Below are 20315 nucleotides of genomic sequence, written 5' to 3'. Positions count from 1 at the left end.
TGAAATACAAAATTGAGTAAAATAAATAAAAGTAAAGATTTTTTTTATATATATAACACTTTCTTTTCTTTTCGAAATCGAAGAGTTATTTTATGTAAAATTCACTTTTTTTTTCTTTTATCTTTACTTATTTACCTTCCTGTACATAATTTTAGAATGTGTCAAAATTTTCCCTCAAAAGCAATCGAGTATGAAGATAAGCAAGCAAACAGCAACAGCAACAACGGCATTTCAACCTGTACTATTTTTAACTTTTCTATTCCTTTCACATGTCTTATGCTCACTTTTAGTTCCAAAAAACGCTTTCTACTAAAAGGCAAAGAGAAAATTAATTCATAAACATGTTGATTAAGTAGTGTGAGCAAACAACAATATAAAAAATGAAACCTTTTCCTTTCCTTCAATCACCATATCATCTTTATTTGTTCCGTAGAAAGCGTACATCTATGGGTAAATGGTTGATGGTTCAATGTAGAATCTATTTGTGTAATTTAGCTATAAAAAACTCACAAGATAATTGACCATTCACAAACAAAAATCATGTTTCAGGGTAGCATGAGATCCACCCTTGCTATCTGTACATCCTGACTCACATATGCAGCTACTGGCATTCAGTGATTTTTTGTACAAATTTTCCTTGACCTATACTCAAAAAGAATTTTCACAACAAAACATATGAATATGCATTCACCCCATTTCCCTGTGGTTCATGGTAATTATGCTAGTTAATTCAACCTGTTGCTCATCTATTTGACTCACACTTCGGGAGAAGTTGGTGCTTGCAAATGACATGTTCTCTTCTTTCATGAGACGCCTTTGCTTAATCCCCAATATAGCCTGCGAAACCTCACTTATGGAGGGGCGTTTCCTAGGTGATTTGTGCAAACATTTGTGTGCAATTTTAGCAAGCTGTCTCACTTCCTCAACGTTGCATTTTCCCACAAGTTGCTTGTCAAGAATCCCATCCACACCATCGTAATCCATTGCAGCCTTTCAGTAAATGAAAAAAAAAAAAACACGAAGAGAAAATCATCAGTACAAAGACTTATAACACTAACACTAGCACTAAGAATTCTAGACGAAGTAGTTAGTTTTCAAAGCAAAAATAACTTACAAGGTTGATATATTCCATCAAATTTTGATGTGGGTGGATGGCAGTGATGAGCTCAAAAATTATTATACCAAAACTGTAAATGTCACTCTTCACTGTGAACTTGCTCGAGGTAATGTATGCTGGATCCATGTAGCCATATGTACCTTTAAGGCCAGAATTACGGCCATCAAAGATCTCTTCCTTTGAGAGCCCAAAATCAGAAACCTACATAATCAGTAATTTTGCAGATAATCATTAATAAACAATAACAGGAAATAACCAGAAAACTTTATTTCTTTAGAACTCAACTGCTTTTGGGGAAACTTCAACATTGAAATTGTTCAGGTCCGTGATGAGATGTTTAATATAATTAGGGAAATATTGTCGATTTATATACTAAGATACTCAAATCTCATATAAATACTTCTTTAGACACAGTGATTCTAATTTTTAAGTTATGGGATTAATTCTCTCAGCCTTTTGTATAAATATGGTACCATTACAACAGTTTAGCAGATGTAATTCAGCAACAATTTGAAAAGATTTGTCACTGAAAGTTTCCAAACCAGTCCTTTTGAAACTTCCCTGATTATGTTTAATTTACATATATTTCTTATAAACCACAGTACCTGAAAATGATTATAATACTTGAGTTGATATCATATCAACATTGTTAAGTGATCTCACATCGTTTAGAGATAAGACAAGTTTATAGTATATAAGTAAGTACAAAACTCACCTTGCAAACCAATTTTGTCAGGTTGAATTAGGCTTATTTTTAATAAACATGAGAAAATGAATAAAACCATAAAAAAGCAATGGCAGGAACAAGCTTACCTTAGCTCGCATTGAGTGATCTAGCAGAATATTAGCAGATTTCAAATCACGATGGACGACAGGTGGTACTGCCTGTTCCATAGATATTCATATTAACCAAAGACATTTTCATACAGAATTGGAGAAAATATAACATTAAACATACCCCTTCATGAAGGTATTCTACTCCGTGTGAAATATCAGCAGCAATTTGCAGCCTTTCATCCCAACTCAATTCTTTTTCTTCACCTACATGCATGCAACAACTATTCTCAATAGAGACCACATAAAACATTTTTTTAAGATTAAAGGGTTAAAATAAAAATAGAAATTCCTCTGCTGTTTTTCATAAAGGGAAAATGTGAAAACTACGTTACATTTAGTAATAATTGTAGACTACGAAAAACATGTAAAAGAAAGTAAGAGGATCATGGAAGATCTTCCGTTTACCATATAAAAGGTTTTCTAAACTTCCATTACTCATGAACTCGTAAACAAGCATAAGCTGTCCTTTATCTACGCAGTACCCTAACAAATTTACAAGATTCCGATGATGCAGTCTTCCTAGCAGAAACACCTGGATCAACATCACATTAATAAATCATTGACCGGCTAAATTGGTGAGCGGTAATTAGTGTTGCTTGATGGAGCAATACTTGGAGTTGCTCAAACAAGAACCAATATCATTAAAGTGAAATCCAATGGAAATGCATGGACATAGCCAACATTTAAAATTAATTATTACACCTCACAGATAAGGAACTTATTTTGCCTTAGTAGGATTTTATGTACCAATGATGATGACCATACTCCACAATGCAAATACAAACTCAAATAAATTTTCAGGTCATTGAATGTATGTTCCAAAGTAATTCAAATCAAACAGCACACGACACTAGAGTTTCCTGTGCAACCACTACAATAGAGTTAGAACATCTACAGTGAAGGATATTATAAAGAAAACTCACATGGTTCTTATTCTAGTTTAAATGTTCCAATCATATCAATCATTTATAAGCAACTCACTATATTTTTCCAAATTGTGATACAATGTTAAGGTCTTATTGTTGGGATTTTGGAAATATAAGACCTATGATGCACGAACACGATACGTGTATCAGATACGACATGTATCCGATACGTCGATACATTTATTTTGAAAATAATAGGATATGATACGTGATATATGAATATTGAAAAATGTATAATAATTATTAAAAACATGATAAATATATGATTAATATTGTATGAATCCAAATTAAAATCATATGTATTAAACATTATTAACATAAAAAGTTATAAATTATTGTCATCACAAAAGTATTATTGCTTTATAAATTAAATATTTCACTGATAAGGTTTGATAAAGTATTATAAAGTATCCAACAGAGATACTTGACCCAAATTGAAGTATTGATGCATCATAGTATAAGAGATATGTTATATGGAGTAGCGTGTTATTTATTTGTTTTGTGTACTCTATGTAGAGAGAGCAAAGTGTAAAAAAAATATCAAATATTAATAATATTTCAATCTTAACTCCCTAAACCTAAATAATAATTAAATAACTTTTATCTTTATGCAAAAAATATTTTAAAAAAACTTAAATATTTCCTAAAAACTAATTTAAATAAAAATATATCAAACAAATATTCTCAACACTTATAAGAACCCACATTTTTAAAACTTTTTATTTGTGCTTCAAATTTTTACAACTTAGAAAGTTATTGAAATGTTGAAAATGTCATTTTCAACATATATAGTTGTTGCCATTGAAATATAGGTCTTATTAGGGGTTTTATGTAAGACCAAATTGTTAATTTTAAGACCTACACTATGCCGCCCTATAAAATTTTCTTATAAGACCAGAATCTCATATTTAAGATCCTTCTGCATTTAAGATACTCTTAAACAAAGAAAAACAAAATAATTTAATCTACAAGCCTATAAGGTAATCAAAGCAAACATGGATATCATCTCATTATCTTAATATTCCTTTGAATTGTCACATTTAAATCTTTTTCCAATAATAAATAAATCACTGGGAAGATTCATAATAAAGGAAAAAGTTCTGCATCCCACAACTTTGTGTACTACTCTGTGTCACGGCAAGGTCACAGACCTTTTTTCATAACCCATAAAAAAATTGATCAGCATATACCTCCGTTAGAAATTCTTTCTCCCCTTGTTTGGAATTGGGCGCAAGCATCTTTACAGCTACCACCTCTCCTGTAGGAATCATGGCTTTATAAACTGTGCCAAATGACCCTTCTCCCAAAATATTTGTGAAATTTTGTGTGGCCTTCTGAATTTCCCTAGAACATACAAAATTTCAGTTAGGTCATTGCAAATGTTAATATCACTGGATGCATTTTTTATCAAAACAATTCCAAGTGCCATTTTCTCCTTTTTCTTCCAAACAAAAAAACAACGCAAATAACATTTCTCCTGATTTCACAAAACAAGTATCAACACTTTTCTAATGAAGGTTTACATGTCTAGTAGTTATACAAAAACAAAATCATTGTGGAAGAAAGAAAGACACATCTAATGTTCAAGAGATATGTACTTACTTGTATGAATACTTCAGAATGCCTGATACAGAAGCAAAGCCATCTTTACTCTGATGATTCCACCCAGCTGGATGTGATTTTTTTGGGGGATTTGGTGAGCTATAATTGGCTACGGAACTGGTGAGTGAAGCACTGAAATCAGTGCTTGTTCCTATTCCATTTGTTCGTATAGGGATAGCTGTTAAACTAGGCTCATTCGCAGATCGGCTTAGATGAGTTCGCTTATTGTACCACCTTATGCCAAAATATACCAAGCAAGCTATCAAAATCCCAAGGGCCACTCCAATAGAGACACAGATGACAACTAAATCACCTTGATCAACCATCCCTTGACCTCTCTTGATATTCAAAATTCTCAATCATCTTGCATGATTAGCACTACAGAGGTCCAACTTTGAAGACGAGTCTAAGAAAAAATACAAACCAACATACAATAAGAAAAGCTTTAACTATTCAACAATCACTAACATGCCAAAAGACTCAATAATTTACCACTTTAAAGTTGGTGTCCCAATAATAACTCACTTTACTCTCATGAACATTGGAAATAAAACCATCCACCAAGCAAACCCATCATCATCCATTAAACTCAAAACCCACCAACCCAAATTCAACCACAAAAAAAAAAAAAAGCTTTTTCTTCCTAAACAAGCCAGCAAAATCAGGTGAGAAAGAAACCTTGATTCCGAAATACTGCTTCCATTGTGGTAGCTGCGCTTAATTAAGAATGAGGTGGCGAGATGAAGAAGAGAGAAAGAAGGCGAAGAGGGAAATTAAAACTGGAAAAGGTGGATGAAGAGGTCTGAGTTGGAGGCTTCTTCATGCTTTCAAGAGGAACGAAACAAAATAAAAACGCGGATTAATTTGGTGGGTCTTTCTTCAAACACAACGACTGCGTCTTTCATCTTCACTAAAAACAAAACCAAGTCATTAATAGGCTAATTGCTGTTCATAAATTATTCCATCTCTTCACTTTTTTGAGTATTTTAATCCTAATTGTGTATCCACTTCCGTAATTTCCCGATTCAGCTTTAACTCTATAAGAAAATATCTCGTTTTACATTGTAATGAAGATGGATAATGATATATAAACAAAATGCAAATGTTTGATATATTTTTTCTACCTTATTTCTCTATCGTATAACTTATTATAATTTTTCTTCTTCTCAAAAACATCAATTAATACATCTTCTGTATCTTAAAAAAACAAACATAAATTACACATGAATTAATTTAATTACATTTAGCAGTAAATTAACATAAATAGCAAATTTAGCAATTTGATTATAACTACCTTAAAAAGTAAACCAAAAAAGAATATCTAACAATTTAACTGTACCATCAATCGCCATTAAACTAAAAAAATGCATTCAATAATTGACTAAGTCTATAAGTATGTCAAGTAAGTACTACCAAACACGAAAGCGTCATAAATAACTTATAATTTCTTTAAAATTTCAAATTGAGTATTTTTTTTTATGTTATTTAATGTTAACAATTTTCAGTTTTAGTTTGCAAGACATCCTTATGGAGAACTAAAAATCATTTCTTTAAACTACGAATAATTTTTTTTTATATATTTGTCAAGCATAAACATAAATTAAGATTAAAACTTGACATATATGTTATACAAACATAATCATCTCTCCACAATATCAGATCATATTATACTAAAAAGTATTTTTGTAAAGTTTTTAAATTTCAATAAATTGACAAGATTATTAGAAAATAAAACTCAATCTACTTGTATTGTTTTCGTGCTTTATATTATATATATATATATATATATATATACTAGTTTTTATATCCGTGCTTATTTCAAAATGTATTTTTTTATTATAAATATAAAATTTAAATAAATGACAAAATAAATGATATTATATATATATATATATATAATATCAAGTTTATTATTTTTAAATTACTTAGGATAATAAAATTTGTTAATTATTATTAGATTTGATTTGTTGTGGGACCCGCTTCACGTAAGCGAAATATCGTTTATTCAATCTTTGTGCCTCCTTTTGCCTGCACTGCGTCTTGTTTTTTTGTGTTTGGTGTTTTCGTTTTAAATGTTTTTTTTTTTAATTCTCAACGTATTTAAACTTAATGTAGTGATTTTATTTTTAAAAAGACCTTGAAAAATACCATGAAATTACAATTAGTAAAAAAAAATGGACTCTAAGTTTGTGGCCGATGTCTATTTTTTTTTAGTTCTATAACTTTTTCTTGAAAAAAAAAATGGATTGGTCAGAGATGATAATTTCGTAATTTTCCCATAATTTTTTTATTAGTTAGCTATTTTAATTTTCCCTGTTATCATGGATTATAAATTTATTTAGGTTTAATTAGTAATTTTGGTTTATATATTTAGATTTTTTTATTAATTTGTTTGGGTCTTTATACATATTTTTTTTTTATTAATTAAGTTTCAATTTCTTTTGAAATAAAAAAACTCAATTTAATTTCTTTTTTAAAATAGTGTGAAGATCATTCGCTAAATTAACATTAATGTAGGTTAAAAGTGTTACGTTTAAAAATATTTAGTTTGTTACTTATCATAATTTTAGTCATTTCCTACTCAAAGGTCATGTGTCGAAATTATAGGATTTAGATAACCTATATTTTGAATATTATATATAATATTATTCACTTAAGAATAGACATTAATTTTATTAACACCGTGTGAGTCATGATCATCCTGTATTGTATATAATAAAATTCTTGTGAATAATAAAATATAAGAATAATATGTATTACCAGACATTTTATATCAAATGATATAACAAAATTCTATTATATAAATGCATAGAAATCTTACCTAACAAGTAGAATTTGTGAAACCATGTTATACTTAAAATACTATATAATATCGTATAAAAATTATCCTTCAAATTTTAACAGCTGTTTATTAAAAAAATTATTCATGTTTTTACTAATTTTTAGAGATAATACGTACTGTGTCATACTTTAAGTTGAACTATATAGATCAATCCATATATATATATATATATATATAGGTGAAAATCTATGATCTATTTTTTTGACTTGAAAGACATAATTCACATTCATAAAGATCCACTTAATTACAACTCTTGAACACATATCTATTTTTAGTATGAACTGAAATTAACGAACAACTATATTTGTTATAAGTCCTACTTTTCTGCCACATCAAAAACTAAAAAACAAAAACCTATATCATACATATATCTAGGCCATTATACCAGGTAGTTGCTAATTAACACAACAACTTGGTGCAAAAACTGTGAAACCAAGATATATATATCCATGTCATTACTCTTCATCATCTCAATTTCTAGGCTCTTGGTTATTGATTGGTGGCCTGTGACTTGGTTTTCCCTTATAATCCTTATATATCAGACTTGCAATCTCTTTTGCAGCCTCAGAAAATCTCTGTGTCTCGTCTTTTTCACCACTACTTTTTGCTGCTTCTTCAGAAATTCCTTGTTCAGGATTTGAGAAACTTCCTAAGTCGGATTTAGGTGCCACAGAATTGCAATCTTGTGAACATGACTTCGGGTTCGTGCTGCTGAAAACACTCCTTCGGATAACAAATTTGGAGGATTTCAAATATTGTTTTGGCTTCTGCATGAATATTAAGTATATATGTCAACTTAATCTGTATAAAATATAGCTAAAGATCGATCCATTATGAAACTTAACTTGGCTAATATGTTTTGCAGATGCATAATATACAGTCTCTTTATTCCAATGGTTTTGAAAGGAACAGGTTTAATTTATTGTAAAGAAACATTTATCTAGTGAAACACAAATTTTTAGGCAATGTATAATATCAGTGAATAGAACCTGAGCCTCATTGTTTTGATCTGGTGATGATTCAGAAGGCTTCAAACCATCATTATCGTTACCTGCAGAATGGAAAAGATATAAGGAGCCATAAGTACAGTTTCTTTGGTAAATGTTTAATAACAAACTATGATATGAGTGAACAGAAGCATAAAGAATTACGATTTTCATCAAGGAAAAAGACAAAAGGGTGTGTTGGACTTGAAAGATTAGGAAGTTGCTGCATATTTATTCACAGAAATTGTAATATGTACATGAAATCTAGAAAGAAAGTTTTGGATTCTAAGATTTAATAGTGATGCTATATATCTAGACTCACAAGTGAAAAAGGGATTTCAATGAGTCAGTTATGTTTTGGAAGGTGGTGCCTGGGTCCCTGATAATCAACAGTGAAAGCTACAAAAGCATCCCTTTTCAGCTTTCTTGGTTTAACACTTTTCCTCCCTTTACATTTTACTATTTTATCATCTCCCTCCCTTTCATCAAACTCACATATTCCATCAGAATAGGTTGCACCTGAAATCTTTGAAGCCTCTCCATCTGCAACATATCTCACTTCCTCTCTGCTAAATTTCTTTCCCCCAACTCCTATCTTCCTCACATGGCCACCTTCACTTCTCACAAATGCTTCCTGAATCATTCATCATCATCATTTCATAAAATTAATGAATAAGATCAACAACACAGTAATATATATATATATATAGTTCACGAAATTCATATATATGTACCTCTTGAGCAGCAACTCCAAGTTTGTTTTTGTACTCTACCGTACCTGCAGATGATGCAATCTTTAGCTTGATGTTTAATTTTTGGGAACTGATTAATGAATGAATGAGTGAATGCGGAATATTATTTTACCTGTTGGAACTGAAGAAACCCCTTGGACAGTGATGACCAAGAGACATCCTAGTAAAACTGTGGAGAGCACCGTGATGATCTTCATCTCACTGTTTCTTCTTTTCATGAGTTTGTGTTTTTTTCTTTCTCTTTGAACAACTGCTGAAAGAGAGAAAAACTTAACCAGTGCAACATGGGATTTATACACTGTTCAAAGTTCAGACCAGGTCAAAGCTAGGGTTCCGACTCCTGTTCTCTTCACCATTATATTATTCCTCGAAGTGTCAAAAACTTAGGAAAACTGAAAATCATATTAAAAAATCGTTTTTTTTTTTAAATTTTATATATTTATGTGAACTTATTCCATAAGTTAAGGGATTCTTAAGTAGAGTAGTTTCTTAAAAAGAAAAATCGAACAAGCAATTTATGTTTTTTTTTTTATATTTTACTTTAAGTTGTGTTGTACTACACAATGATATGCATAATCGCAGATATATATATATATCCTTGTGAGATTGGAGAGAGGAACTGAATCATATAAAGTTTTTGTAGTCAAATATGGGTATGGGCTATGTTTGACCTTGGTTGGTTCTATGCGTTCGAGCCAGCACAGCCTCTAAGGTGCATTGTTTAATTATGGTTGTCATGAATCGAGTACACCGTGTCTCCACACTTAATTATTTAATGAACCACGTTAAATAGATATATGATCACATTCATAAATCGTTGTAGGTGATATCAATTATTTTCTGAAAAAAGTTAAGTAAATTAGATCACAATCGAATAACAGTATTTAAACTGTTATATTTTGAAGTAAAAAGAATTATGTCTTAACGATTAATTATAATTTTTGAGCTAGTGATAAATCTTCGACGCTAACACAATCATCCTTCTCAAACAGTGGAAGAAGAAGAGAAAATGGTTTCTTTGAAATTTGTTGAGAAATAGATTGTCCCAAAGATTATTAACAAGATGGGAAATGTATGTAATGTAGTGTAAGTCCCTAAAAGGTTGATGGCATAAAATTAAGAGCCTAGGATTGATTTTGCATGTGCATGGAATTGCGAAACGATGTAGGAAACCTTTTTAACAACCAATGAATAGATTAATTAAAGCATAAGGTTTTGTGTTGTACAGCAAAGTTTAAGAACACGAGGGCGTGACCTCCAACTTAATGCTAGTGCTCTCTTTTTCAGAACGCCGTGCCCTCACCACCAAAGTCGGTTTCTTTTCAAATTAATATTACTTCTAATTTTTTCTACACAATTCTTCAACTTGAATAAAGCAAACTGAATGTGTTTGTTTAATGTTTGGGAATTCAAACCTAAGTTTGTTTCGTTAGCATAAAAAAAATCTTAATATTAATTATAATGATCAATCATAAACAATATTTCATACTGATAATCATGATGTAAATAATAAATAGAAACGTACCTGAATTGACTATAACGATGATGTTCCCTTCTTTAGAGCACTACTGATCCACTGATCTTTCTTTTGTAGAGGACCTTTATTTTTTTTGGTTTTCTCTCTTGATGGAGATAGAGAGAAAGGAACAGGATGAAAAGTACGTCATGACTCTGTGTACTCTCAGAAGGGGATCACGACCATTTATAAACGGTTAATTACTTAAGTTTTAGTATTTCTAATTTGGCCCCTCATCAAATTATAAATTACTTTATGATCTTTACACAATATTTATTTTCATGATATATGCCTTTAGTCAAATCTTTAATTTAATCAGATCATTTTATTATTTTGTTCAATAAATAATAAATAATGACCCTAACACATCTAATTATATGTCATATATATATATATATATATATATATATATATGTATGATCCAAAATTACTAACATGTATTAAAGTCACAAATATTTGATAAATTTTTATTTAATTTCATTGAACTCTAAACATAGGTTGTTTTCGAAACAAAATCATAAAACTTTTTCGTTAGATGATATTTTCTGTTTCGTTCAATCAAATACACCTTAATTTTAAGAAAATAAAGATTTTATTTGATGCTTTAGTTTCGTTTTTAAAATATTAAGAAAATTTCATATTATCTACTTCAAGTCCTGAAATATGATTTATATATATTTACTTGATAAGTTTATTCCATATCAATTGATTTTAAGGTAAATCTAACATGACAATTGATAGATCTCAAATATCATTAATGAGACATCACATTAATAAGATATAAGTATAACATTATACCTTGAGAGATACAACACTAATGAGATATAAAATTAAACCCATATATAAAATATTGACATCAATTTCAACTCAAAATGCTAAATAAAAAGAAGCTATGATTTGTCTTTCTTATATGGTGCTCAATTTTATCATTTTTACTTTATGTGAGACTTAAACAAATACTTGAATTTTCAACAATAATATAATCGAGTTTATAACTAAGGGTTTCTATGGGTAGGATTGGGTTTTAACAAATCAATTATTCAATTCATTGAGAAAATAGTTGAGTTTTTGTATTTTGTATATTAAACTCAATTCAACTCAACTCACGATACTTGAACATATTCAATCGAGTTAAGTCGACAAGTAAAATTATAACTAATTTTTTTCAAACTAATCCAATGCATGACAAAGAAAACATAATGTAATTTGTATTATGAGTGTAAGAATGAGTTTTGGGATCATCCGAAGTTAATTATACTAAACTAGTAATTCATACTAACTCAATTTAATTTAACTGTATTGGAGTTGGGTCATTAGATAACCCAATCAAACACTCCTATTTATAATTTATTTATAATTTATTTTGTAATTGTCTATTATAAAGCTATCATATATCTTTAGAGGACAGGATATTGGTTTTAAACTAAAATATGTATATATAAACTTACTCTCATTTAGTTTTTATCATCTTTTTGCCCTCTTACTAAGAAAACCCTCAATACAAGTCACCTAGAAAGTGTGGACCTGTCTAGTATAAATTAATTATAAAACAGATTCACCGACACCTACCATATGTTGCATATTATAATTTATGTATCTTCAATTGGAACCATTATTTCGAGAGGAAATCACATTCAAGTTCATTGTCTTATTCAGTTGGTATTAGGGGTCACTCCCTTTTTGAAATATTAAACAAAAAAATTACATCTTTTCAAACATAATATCATATCTTGAGAATAATCAAAGTATGAATTAAAATTCTATATTAAATAAAAAAGATAAAATTAAACCTTATATAAGATGAAATATGCGTAAATTTATTATCTTTTTCTATTCGATAACGACCCATTCAAAGAATATATATTTTTAACAATACGTATAATGATACTTGTAGATGATAAAAGTCATGTACGTATATGCTGCATGCAGTTACTTTCTACAAATAAAATGTTTTCTTTTGAAAAAACGATACATGAAGGTTGCTTTTTTGTTTTTTATTTATAAGTATATACATGCAGGTTGCTTACGACATCGGAAATGTAGAGTCTCTTAGTTGAAAGTTGAAACACTATTTAACAAAAAAAAAAAAAATCAACTCAATAATAATGCTTGTGAAAATCTTGGTCAAAAACAGTAAATATGTATTTATTTTATGCATATATAAACGAGTTTTGTTTTGTTTTGTCCAACTTTCCTATACCGAAGTTTTGAAGAATTAAAAAAAAAAATACACTTATTTATTTAAAAGTGAATAATTTCATAAAGAATAATAATGTGGTTTTAGTGATAAATAGTAGAATTTGGATTTTCTGATAAATTTTTTTTATAGTGTATCTTTATAATATATTGATTATCATTAATTTTAATGCTTTAAAATATAACTAAAAAATTTTAAAATACCAACATAATATATTTATAATTTAGCAAAAAATAATATAAAAAAAAACTAGTACAAAATCTGAACTATAAATAGTATATAAAATCGTCTAATAAAAAGAAGATTATCGTTAGTTTTTGAAACCGAAACTTGTATTGAGATTAATTAAGGTTTAATTTTGACGTGTTATGAATAACGTGTTTTAAAAGGAGTTAAATTTTGGAAGAAATGAAAAAATGTTGAGCTTTAATGAACATAGGCACATGGTATGCCACCAAAAGAGGATTATTTAACAACCCAAGAAAAGATTCCTTCAAGACCAACTCCTTCTAAATTTTTCACTTATCATTAACTAATTTCATGCTACATTTATATATATATATATATATATATATATATATATATATATATATATATATATATCTTATGCTTCAATTAAAATATATTCTTGCGCCATATTTCTAATGGTAACATTTCTAAAATTATTAAAAATATTTAGTAAATAAAAAAACGATATTTTAAAAATGTTACTGCAAATCAAATAAACAAATTTCAATAACAGGTAACATTATAAAAATATTACCAAAAATATTTAAAAACTTTATCACTGAAACTTTTTGGTAATATTTGTTTATAAAAAATGTAAAATATTAATGAAAACTAATAGTAGTATTCTTTAATAGAGAACACATAGTAAAAATATCACTAAAATTAAGTAACATTTTTTTGTTAGAGACAACAGTATATATATATATATATATATATATATATATGTCAATTAGAGTATTGTATATATCAATTAGAACTCTATACACTAGTTAGAGTATTGTATATATTATTTTTGTATTTTTTTTCTGATAAAAAATAATATAAAAGGCTATATGCAGCGAAACAAAATCTTTATTGTCAACAAAAAATTGTATTTCAATATTGAGTTAAGAAAAAAAAAATTTGAAATAAAAAAACATTTTTATTGCTAATGTATCATGCATTATTTCAGAGTTTTGTAAACTGAATAAGTTCAACACTAGTTTTGTAATGTAGATATCAAAGGTACATCCCTAAATGAAATTGTTAATTATGAGAAGAACAAAAATTTCGGATTATTATTTTTTCTAAAATATAATTTGAGTCATTGAAAAGGCAAATAACATTTCCCAATTTTTAACATAATTTAAAATTTCACAGCATTTAATCTGAACAAAGGCTAACAGAAATTATTATAACGTGTCAAAATAGCATATTGTTTGCTTAGAGATGACAAATGGTTATAACTAAGACTATAGCTATTACCATTAATGAAGATAGAGATTCAATCATAAATCGTAATTCACACCAAACCCTTCTCTTCAAATAAGAGACAAAAAAAATGAACAAAATTCGTTTTTCTTTTGATTTTAAAGAGAAAATAGTTCTTAAAAATTTATTAACTAGGTTGTGAGTATGGTTAAGAAACTTTTTCTTTCTCCTTATCATTTACCCAATTGTTTTTTTCTTTCACACTAAAGAACAGTAGTAATATTTTCAACATTTTCATAGAAAACTTAATCTAATGCTGTAAAATAGATACCATAGTCTGCTTTCGTTTTTTACCATTTGATTTTTAGAGTTTTTTTTTTTTTTTTTTTACATATTTTGCATTGGAAACGAATTTTTTCCTGAGGGGTTAAGATATTAAATTTGAACACCTAAATGAAAATAGGATAACAAAAGCAAAAATAGGATACCCATAGTTTGGTTGATGAGAAGAGAATGAAAAAAAAAAGGAAAAGTAAAAAGAAATTGGGACAAAAATTATAATATTTAATGTTGGAAAAATGAAAAATATATAATTATATTCTCTTTTTGTTTATGGTGCGGACAATTTTTATCATTTAATCTTTTTTTCATCTAATAAAGAATGGTTAATTACTCGAAGAAATCAATTTTCATGTACCGAATAAAACAAATACACTAAAAAAATTCTTTTTAAAATAAATTATACTAAAAGATGAGATCTTAAAACATTATGATTTTTTAATAACAAAATTCACGAAATATATACGCTGTTAAAATTAAATTCACAAAAATATTGAAAATAATTATTCCACGTCGATGATAAGTAGTATACACCGGCTTATAATTCAAAACCAAAAGGAAGAATTTAAAAAGAAAAAAAAAAAAAGAAAAAAAAAGTGTGGTTTGATATGCTTCCAGGGCATTTTATAGTGGACCCAATGACTCATGTCCTCCTTTCCTTTTCACCTACAACATCACTATCACTTTCATCACAGCATTTATATTTTTGTTTAAATGAAACTTAGCAAATTTATATGATAATTTATAATTCATAATTCAAATGATAATATAAACAAACTGTTGTGGATACTTTTTATATATAAGGGAATATAATATGGTTAAGGAGTATCATTTCATGACCTATCAATTACGAAACATGGGATGATGAAGTTATTATGAGGGTATATTGATGAAGGTATTGGATGAAGTATAAGGAACGAAAACGAAAATAATGGTTTACATCCTTCATAGGTATGCTCATGAATTGCACATTAAAAAAACATTGCATAAAGTTAATTATTACAAGGGATGCATCAAAATCTGGGGAAACAACCACAAACACTTGTCATTAGCATGAGTTTATAACAGAATCAAAAATGGTTATACAATACATAAAAACCTGTATGCACAAAGTTATCAGATAAGTTATATCTGATATCTTCGTCTTTCAACCATTCATAAATCACATTAACCTTTTCCTAACAATCTATAATTTTGACAACTATGGAGTGAACAATTCCAAAAGATGGGGAGTGGTCTATGAGAACAGAACAGAACAATGACTGCAAGAAATACTAACTCTAGCGCCCATTTGAATTTGGCATCTCAACATTAAACAGTTTTGCATAGGCATTAAAAACTAGAGCAATAGTATGGATAAATAACAAGATCATTTTCTATAATCTGATCAAGATCAAGACGATATTATAAAGTTAACCATTCTCTTCATGAGTAAAAAACAAGGGTTGGGAGAATCCATTTACACAGAAAGTTACACATGGTCAATGTTCAAGACAAGCTTCAGAACAGTTACATTACACCGGTGAGCCGTCGAGCAGAAAAGCAGTTAAAATTTAGGATGCACAGTTTCAATGCCTATAAAGCATCTTCTCCAATTGGTAAGGTAAGAAAATGTCTTCAAAAAAATGTTTCCCGCACATCAACAGCTACATACCCCTTTTTAAACATCCAAACCCGTTTGTAGAAGTTGATAATCTTTCCTTCAGCACTGTACATCAACTTGCATTATCTTTCATCTTGAATTCCATTCACAGAAATCTGTCTATGGAGCTGAACCGGTATTCAGAGTCAGGCATGCTGTTCATTGCAGCAAGTAAGACATTTTACCGATGAAGAAAATCAGCCCATTGTGAGCAATAACATTATGAATGGTCAGAGAGAATGTCATTGCAAAGAACACACGTCAAGAAAATCATTGTAAATGTTGATGTACAACTGACACCATGTCACAAGACTCAAACTTAGTAGATAGAAGCATCAAACCTCGGGTCATAGAAACAAACTTGATTGTTGTATGACTGGAGAGCACACCCACCAATCCATGACCAGATCTTTTTATCCACATCATATAGAAGACCTTTCCCTTGGTTCCAAGACGTGAAGCAGATTAAATTATCCTGCCCAAAGCATTCAAATCGCTCCGCTGATAATCTCAACAAAGCACGAAAATACTTAGGGGGCATCCTACTGATCTCCACCCACGTAAATTTGGTATGATCCAATTCCCAAATTCTCATACTCTGTAGAGTACTATAAAGGCCAATCCTTCCAACAAGAAAAAGACGCTTTTGGGTACCAGCAACCAAATAACCATCCAACAATGATCGAGGGAACTTAGCCGGAATATGTTCCCAGTGACCTGTGTCTAATCTATACATCATCAGACCAAGCGGTGAAAGGGTTTCTAAGTACAATCTGGAGTCACAATAAGCCATTTTTGAAGAGCAGAGATTAACTGCTGGCATAATCTGATGAATTGTCCAACTGTCGATCTTTGAGTCATAAACTTCAGTTGGCAATGACTTGTCACCATAAATATCGCTCGTGGCTATCACTTTAAATGACCGATCCACCCGATCAACAACCAATATCAGTTGTCTTTGTTGATTGTAATGCATACTGGGCAGTGCCCTCCAAGTTTGAGTTAGGGGGTTACACACCAGAGTCTTGAACATTAGTCCATCATGCCCAGAAAAGCAAACAAGACCACCAGAAGATCCAACTAACCAGAATGCCCATGGTGGCAAGAAAGTGAACGGTATTCTATACCAAGTTTTCAGTGGTAAGCTGAAAACCGAACACTGTGGGATCTGCGTGTTCTTCCAAAATGTAAGGAGACATGGTCCATGCGATGGCACACTGGAATGGAATTTGAGAAAACTACTATCTTGAAGCAGAGAATTCCACCGTTTACAAACCAATCGGAGCCGGAAAATTAGAAACGGAGGCACCCTAGCTAAGATCTCATGCAACAAGTCCTCGGGCAACATTGCCCATATATTATCCTCCATTTGAACATCGGTATGCACTACCTTACCAAATGTGGCAAGAGTTTCCTCATCCAAACCCCTTGGCTTGGTCTTAACAACCTTCTGCCGCGAAGGGCTCGTGTTCCTGGACCCTCCCCGCCCCATTGGACTAGTATTCCTGGACCCACCACTCCTTGGAGGGGAAGCATGCTTGCAGCACCTCCCATCTCCACCAAAACCTCCATTTTCTACAGGTTGAGCAACACACACTCCAGACCCTGATTTGGAAGAATGCCCTGAACAATCCATGCCCTCTATCTATCTAATTCCTCCGAACCCCCAAATCAAGCAAAATCTCAGATTCAAACATCTATTCCACACCCTCACACCAACCAAATAACAGAACCATAATTTTTTTCAATCGCCGATACTCCTGAGCTAAAATTTCCGATACCCTAGATCAAGATCCAAAATGGTAAAGATCTCAAAACCCCAGATGATCATGTAAATAGCGTAAAAAGATCGCTTTTTTTAAGCAGGGAGCTATGGTGGGGGTGAAGAGAGAGAATTACCTCGGATTTTGGAACCACGCAGTCCCATTGATGAGAGAAAAAGTTGATAGAGGTTGAAGGATTGAGATTGTGAGAAGAACATGGAAGACGGAACTTTGGTCCCTGTTAGAGTCTCTCTCTTTGGTTTGATTTGATTTACTTTGTCACTATTTGACAAAGGGAACACAAAATTCAATAATCATAATTACTGTGTGGTACTTATCCCACTCTTTCTGTGTTCCTGTGCGGACGCATCCACAGTATCAACTCCTAACTTTCCGCCGCGTCACCAGCTCTATATCCACGATCAATCACTTACCGTTAATTTGTTAAAGTACTCTTTTTTACATTGTAAGGTTCTGTGCCTCAATAAAAAGTTTAGTTTTGGTTCTACTGTTAATGCTATTAAACTATAAAAAAAAAAAACTCATACGTGAATTTGTAATTATTTAAAAATAAAAAAAAAGTTTTCCAGGAGTGTAATTAGGTGAAAAAATGGTTCCTAATTATAATTTAACCAGTGATTAGGAAGAAAACTTTTACCAATTTCCAAATTTCTGTATGTATGAAATTTCTCTAAATTTAGTTGAAATGGGGAAGTGAATATGTAAGATTAATTGTAATTATCAACAGTGATTAGGACGCAGTCAATTGAGTTAATTATAATCATAATAATAATGATAATTCAATTTTTATGAAGCATCTGGTTGTTCATCCGACGGCTGATAATGGTGGACAATTGTGATCAGACGGAACATAGTGCTGCTGTTTGGTGGGCCCACTATTTGTTGGTGAACTAAGTTGTGGTTTCTCATTGCTCAACGTTAACCTTAGGGAAGCCGTCACTTTTTTTAATTAGAAAATACAAACAATTTGAAAATTTCTAAATTTTTATGACTGTAATTATTTTGAACAATTCACAAGACTTTTTAAATATAATTAATCAAAATAATTTTTCATAACGTCTTTTGGGATGAAAAATTCAAATCTATGCTTTGAAATCGAAACCTCTTTTTTCCCGAACTTGACCTTTTAGGTAGGTCTGCTGTCACTAATGCATCATTAAGGAAGAATCAAATTATTAAACATGACCAAAGGGAAAATGGAACATTGTTTGAACGTCAAGACTGGAGAAATTTTATGGGCCCAAAGAGGTAGAAAGGTTCGGATTGTGAGGGTAACGAAAAATAAAGTGTTTTGAATTTTGATAAGTAATACATTATTCATTTATGGATATATTTAATTTGGATATTTACATTTTATCTTAATCAACTTTATTTCCTTTACAAGATGAAATAAATTGTGTACAATATAAAGGTCTGGTTGGTGTAACATAAACAAAAACTGTAGTTTCAAGTTAATAATTGGTTTTAGGTGGAAACTTTTAATGAGGGCTCTTTATATTACCACTGAGTTTCAACCACATTATTGAAAATCATAATGATCCTTGAAAATAGTTTCAACCAAGGTCTTAATTTTTTGAACAAGTGTCTATGATTCTGAATCATGTAAGAACTTCTGTTGGATTGTGTGTTAATTGCGACAACAACAGTAACACACGACAAAGAAAAGGTGTTGTGAAATGGGTGATGCCTTAAACCGATTTTGGTAAGTTGTTGGCAGTATAATATTAATATGTGATGATGGTGGTGGAACACATATAATTGCATTGTGGGGTCAAAACCTTCATATAAAATCACTTAGGCTAAAATTATATGTATTAATATTTTATATATAATATTAATTTTAAGTTTAGGTTTTGTACTGTATGGCCTATCAATATTTTAAGCTAAATCATCGAGGTCAGACGGTCCAAGAATAAGCGACCGAAGACCGTCCACTACAGGCGGATAATTTTTTGGATTGTTGATTTGACAATTTTTTTAGAGTGATTTAAGGGAGTTCACGACCGAATGGTTTCCGCTGTTCATGCTAGTGGAATTTTGTCATCATAACACAATTATGGGGACCTTCGTCAGAATGCACGGCCCTCCGATCGGACGGCTGCACAAAAATTAAATCAGTAAGTTAAGTAAATTAAGGTAATACAAGTTAATAATCGAGTTTAAAAAATAATTGGGTTATGATTAGAAAATCCCTAATCACGGCCCATGTCAAAAACTATAAATAGGTCATGTAAATTTGTGAAAACTTTTACTTCGCAATTATTATAACATTAATTACATTTATCCGAACGGATTTGAATTGATTTAAACATCGGAGACTTCTAAACAGGTATCCCGATTGTTTGAACGTTCAAAC

At 30.3% G+C, this 20315-nt stretch overlaps 3 protein-coding genes across 4 annotated transcripts; all 3 read right to left on the bottom strand.

Annotated features, from left to right (window-relative positions):
- Positions 1-462: 462 nt before the first annotated feature.
- On the bottom strand, positions 463-5403 carry LOC114185853 (calcium/calmodulin-regulated receptor-like kinase 2). The gene is made up of 8 exons (XM_028073794.2): positions 5161-5403; positions 4483-4888; positions 4071-4224; positions 2360-2486; positions 2076-2158; positions 1931-2002; positions 1115-1318; positions 463-990 (listed from the first exon to the last, which is right to left on the bottom strand). The coding sequence occupies exons 2-8, from the start codon at positions 4806-4808 to the stop codon at positions 688-690; spliced, it is 1269 nt and encodes a 422-aa protein (XP_027929595.1). The 5' UTR covers positions 4809-4888; positions 5161-5403; the 3' UTR covers positions 463-687.
- A 2165-nt stretch (positions 5404-7568) lies between these two features.
- Positions 7569-9340, bottom strand: LOC114185772 (uncharacterized). Of its 2 annotated transcripts, none has more exons than XM_028073678.2 (5): positions 9175-9340; positions 9045-9088; positions 8806-8944; positions 8314-8375; positions 7569-8091 (listed from the first exon to the last, which is right to left on the bottom strand). In XM_028073678.2, the coding sequence occupies exons 1-5, from the start codon at positions 9278-9280 to the stop codon at positions 7795-7797; spliced, it is 648 nt and encodes a 215-aa protein (XP_027929479.2). In that variant the 5' UTR covers positions 9281-9340; the 3' UTR covers positions 7569-7794. The 2 variants fall into 2 exon arrangements, with proteins under 2 accessions (XP_027929479.2, XP_027929481.2); XM_028073680.2 differs by having other exon boundaries at positions 8830-8944; positions 9175-9335.
- A 6565-nt stretch (positions 9341-15905) lies between these two features.
- On the bottom strand, positions 15906-18246 carry LOC114185351 (Galactose oxidase/kelch repeat superfamily protein). The gene is made up of 2 exons (XM_028073019.2): positions 18075-18246; positions 15906-17957 (listed from the first exon to the last, which is right to left on the bottom strand). Exon 2 carries the CDS (start codon positions 17809-17811, stop codon positions 16495-16497), a length of 1317 nt encoding a protein of 438 aa, XP_027928820.2. The 5' UTR covers positions 17812-17957; positions 18075-18246; the 3' UTR covers positions 15906-16494.
- Positions 18247-20315: the final 2069 nt, after the last annotated feature.

This window comes from Vigna unguiculata, chromosome 5, assembly GCF_037176805.1.
Source record: "Vigna unguiculata cultivar grain cowpea cultivar isolate G323 ecotype 2 chromosome 5, ASM3717680v1, whole genome shotgun sequence".
Classification (NCBI taxonomy): domain Eukaryota; kingdom Viridiplantae; phylum Streptophyta; class Magnoliopsida; order Fabales; family Fabaceae; genus Vigna; species Vigna unguiculata.
This window is presented reverse-complemented; position numbering and strand designations above follow the sequence as displayed.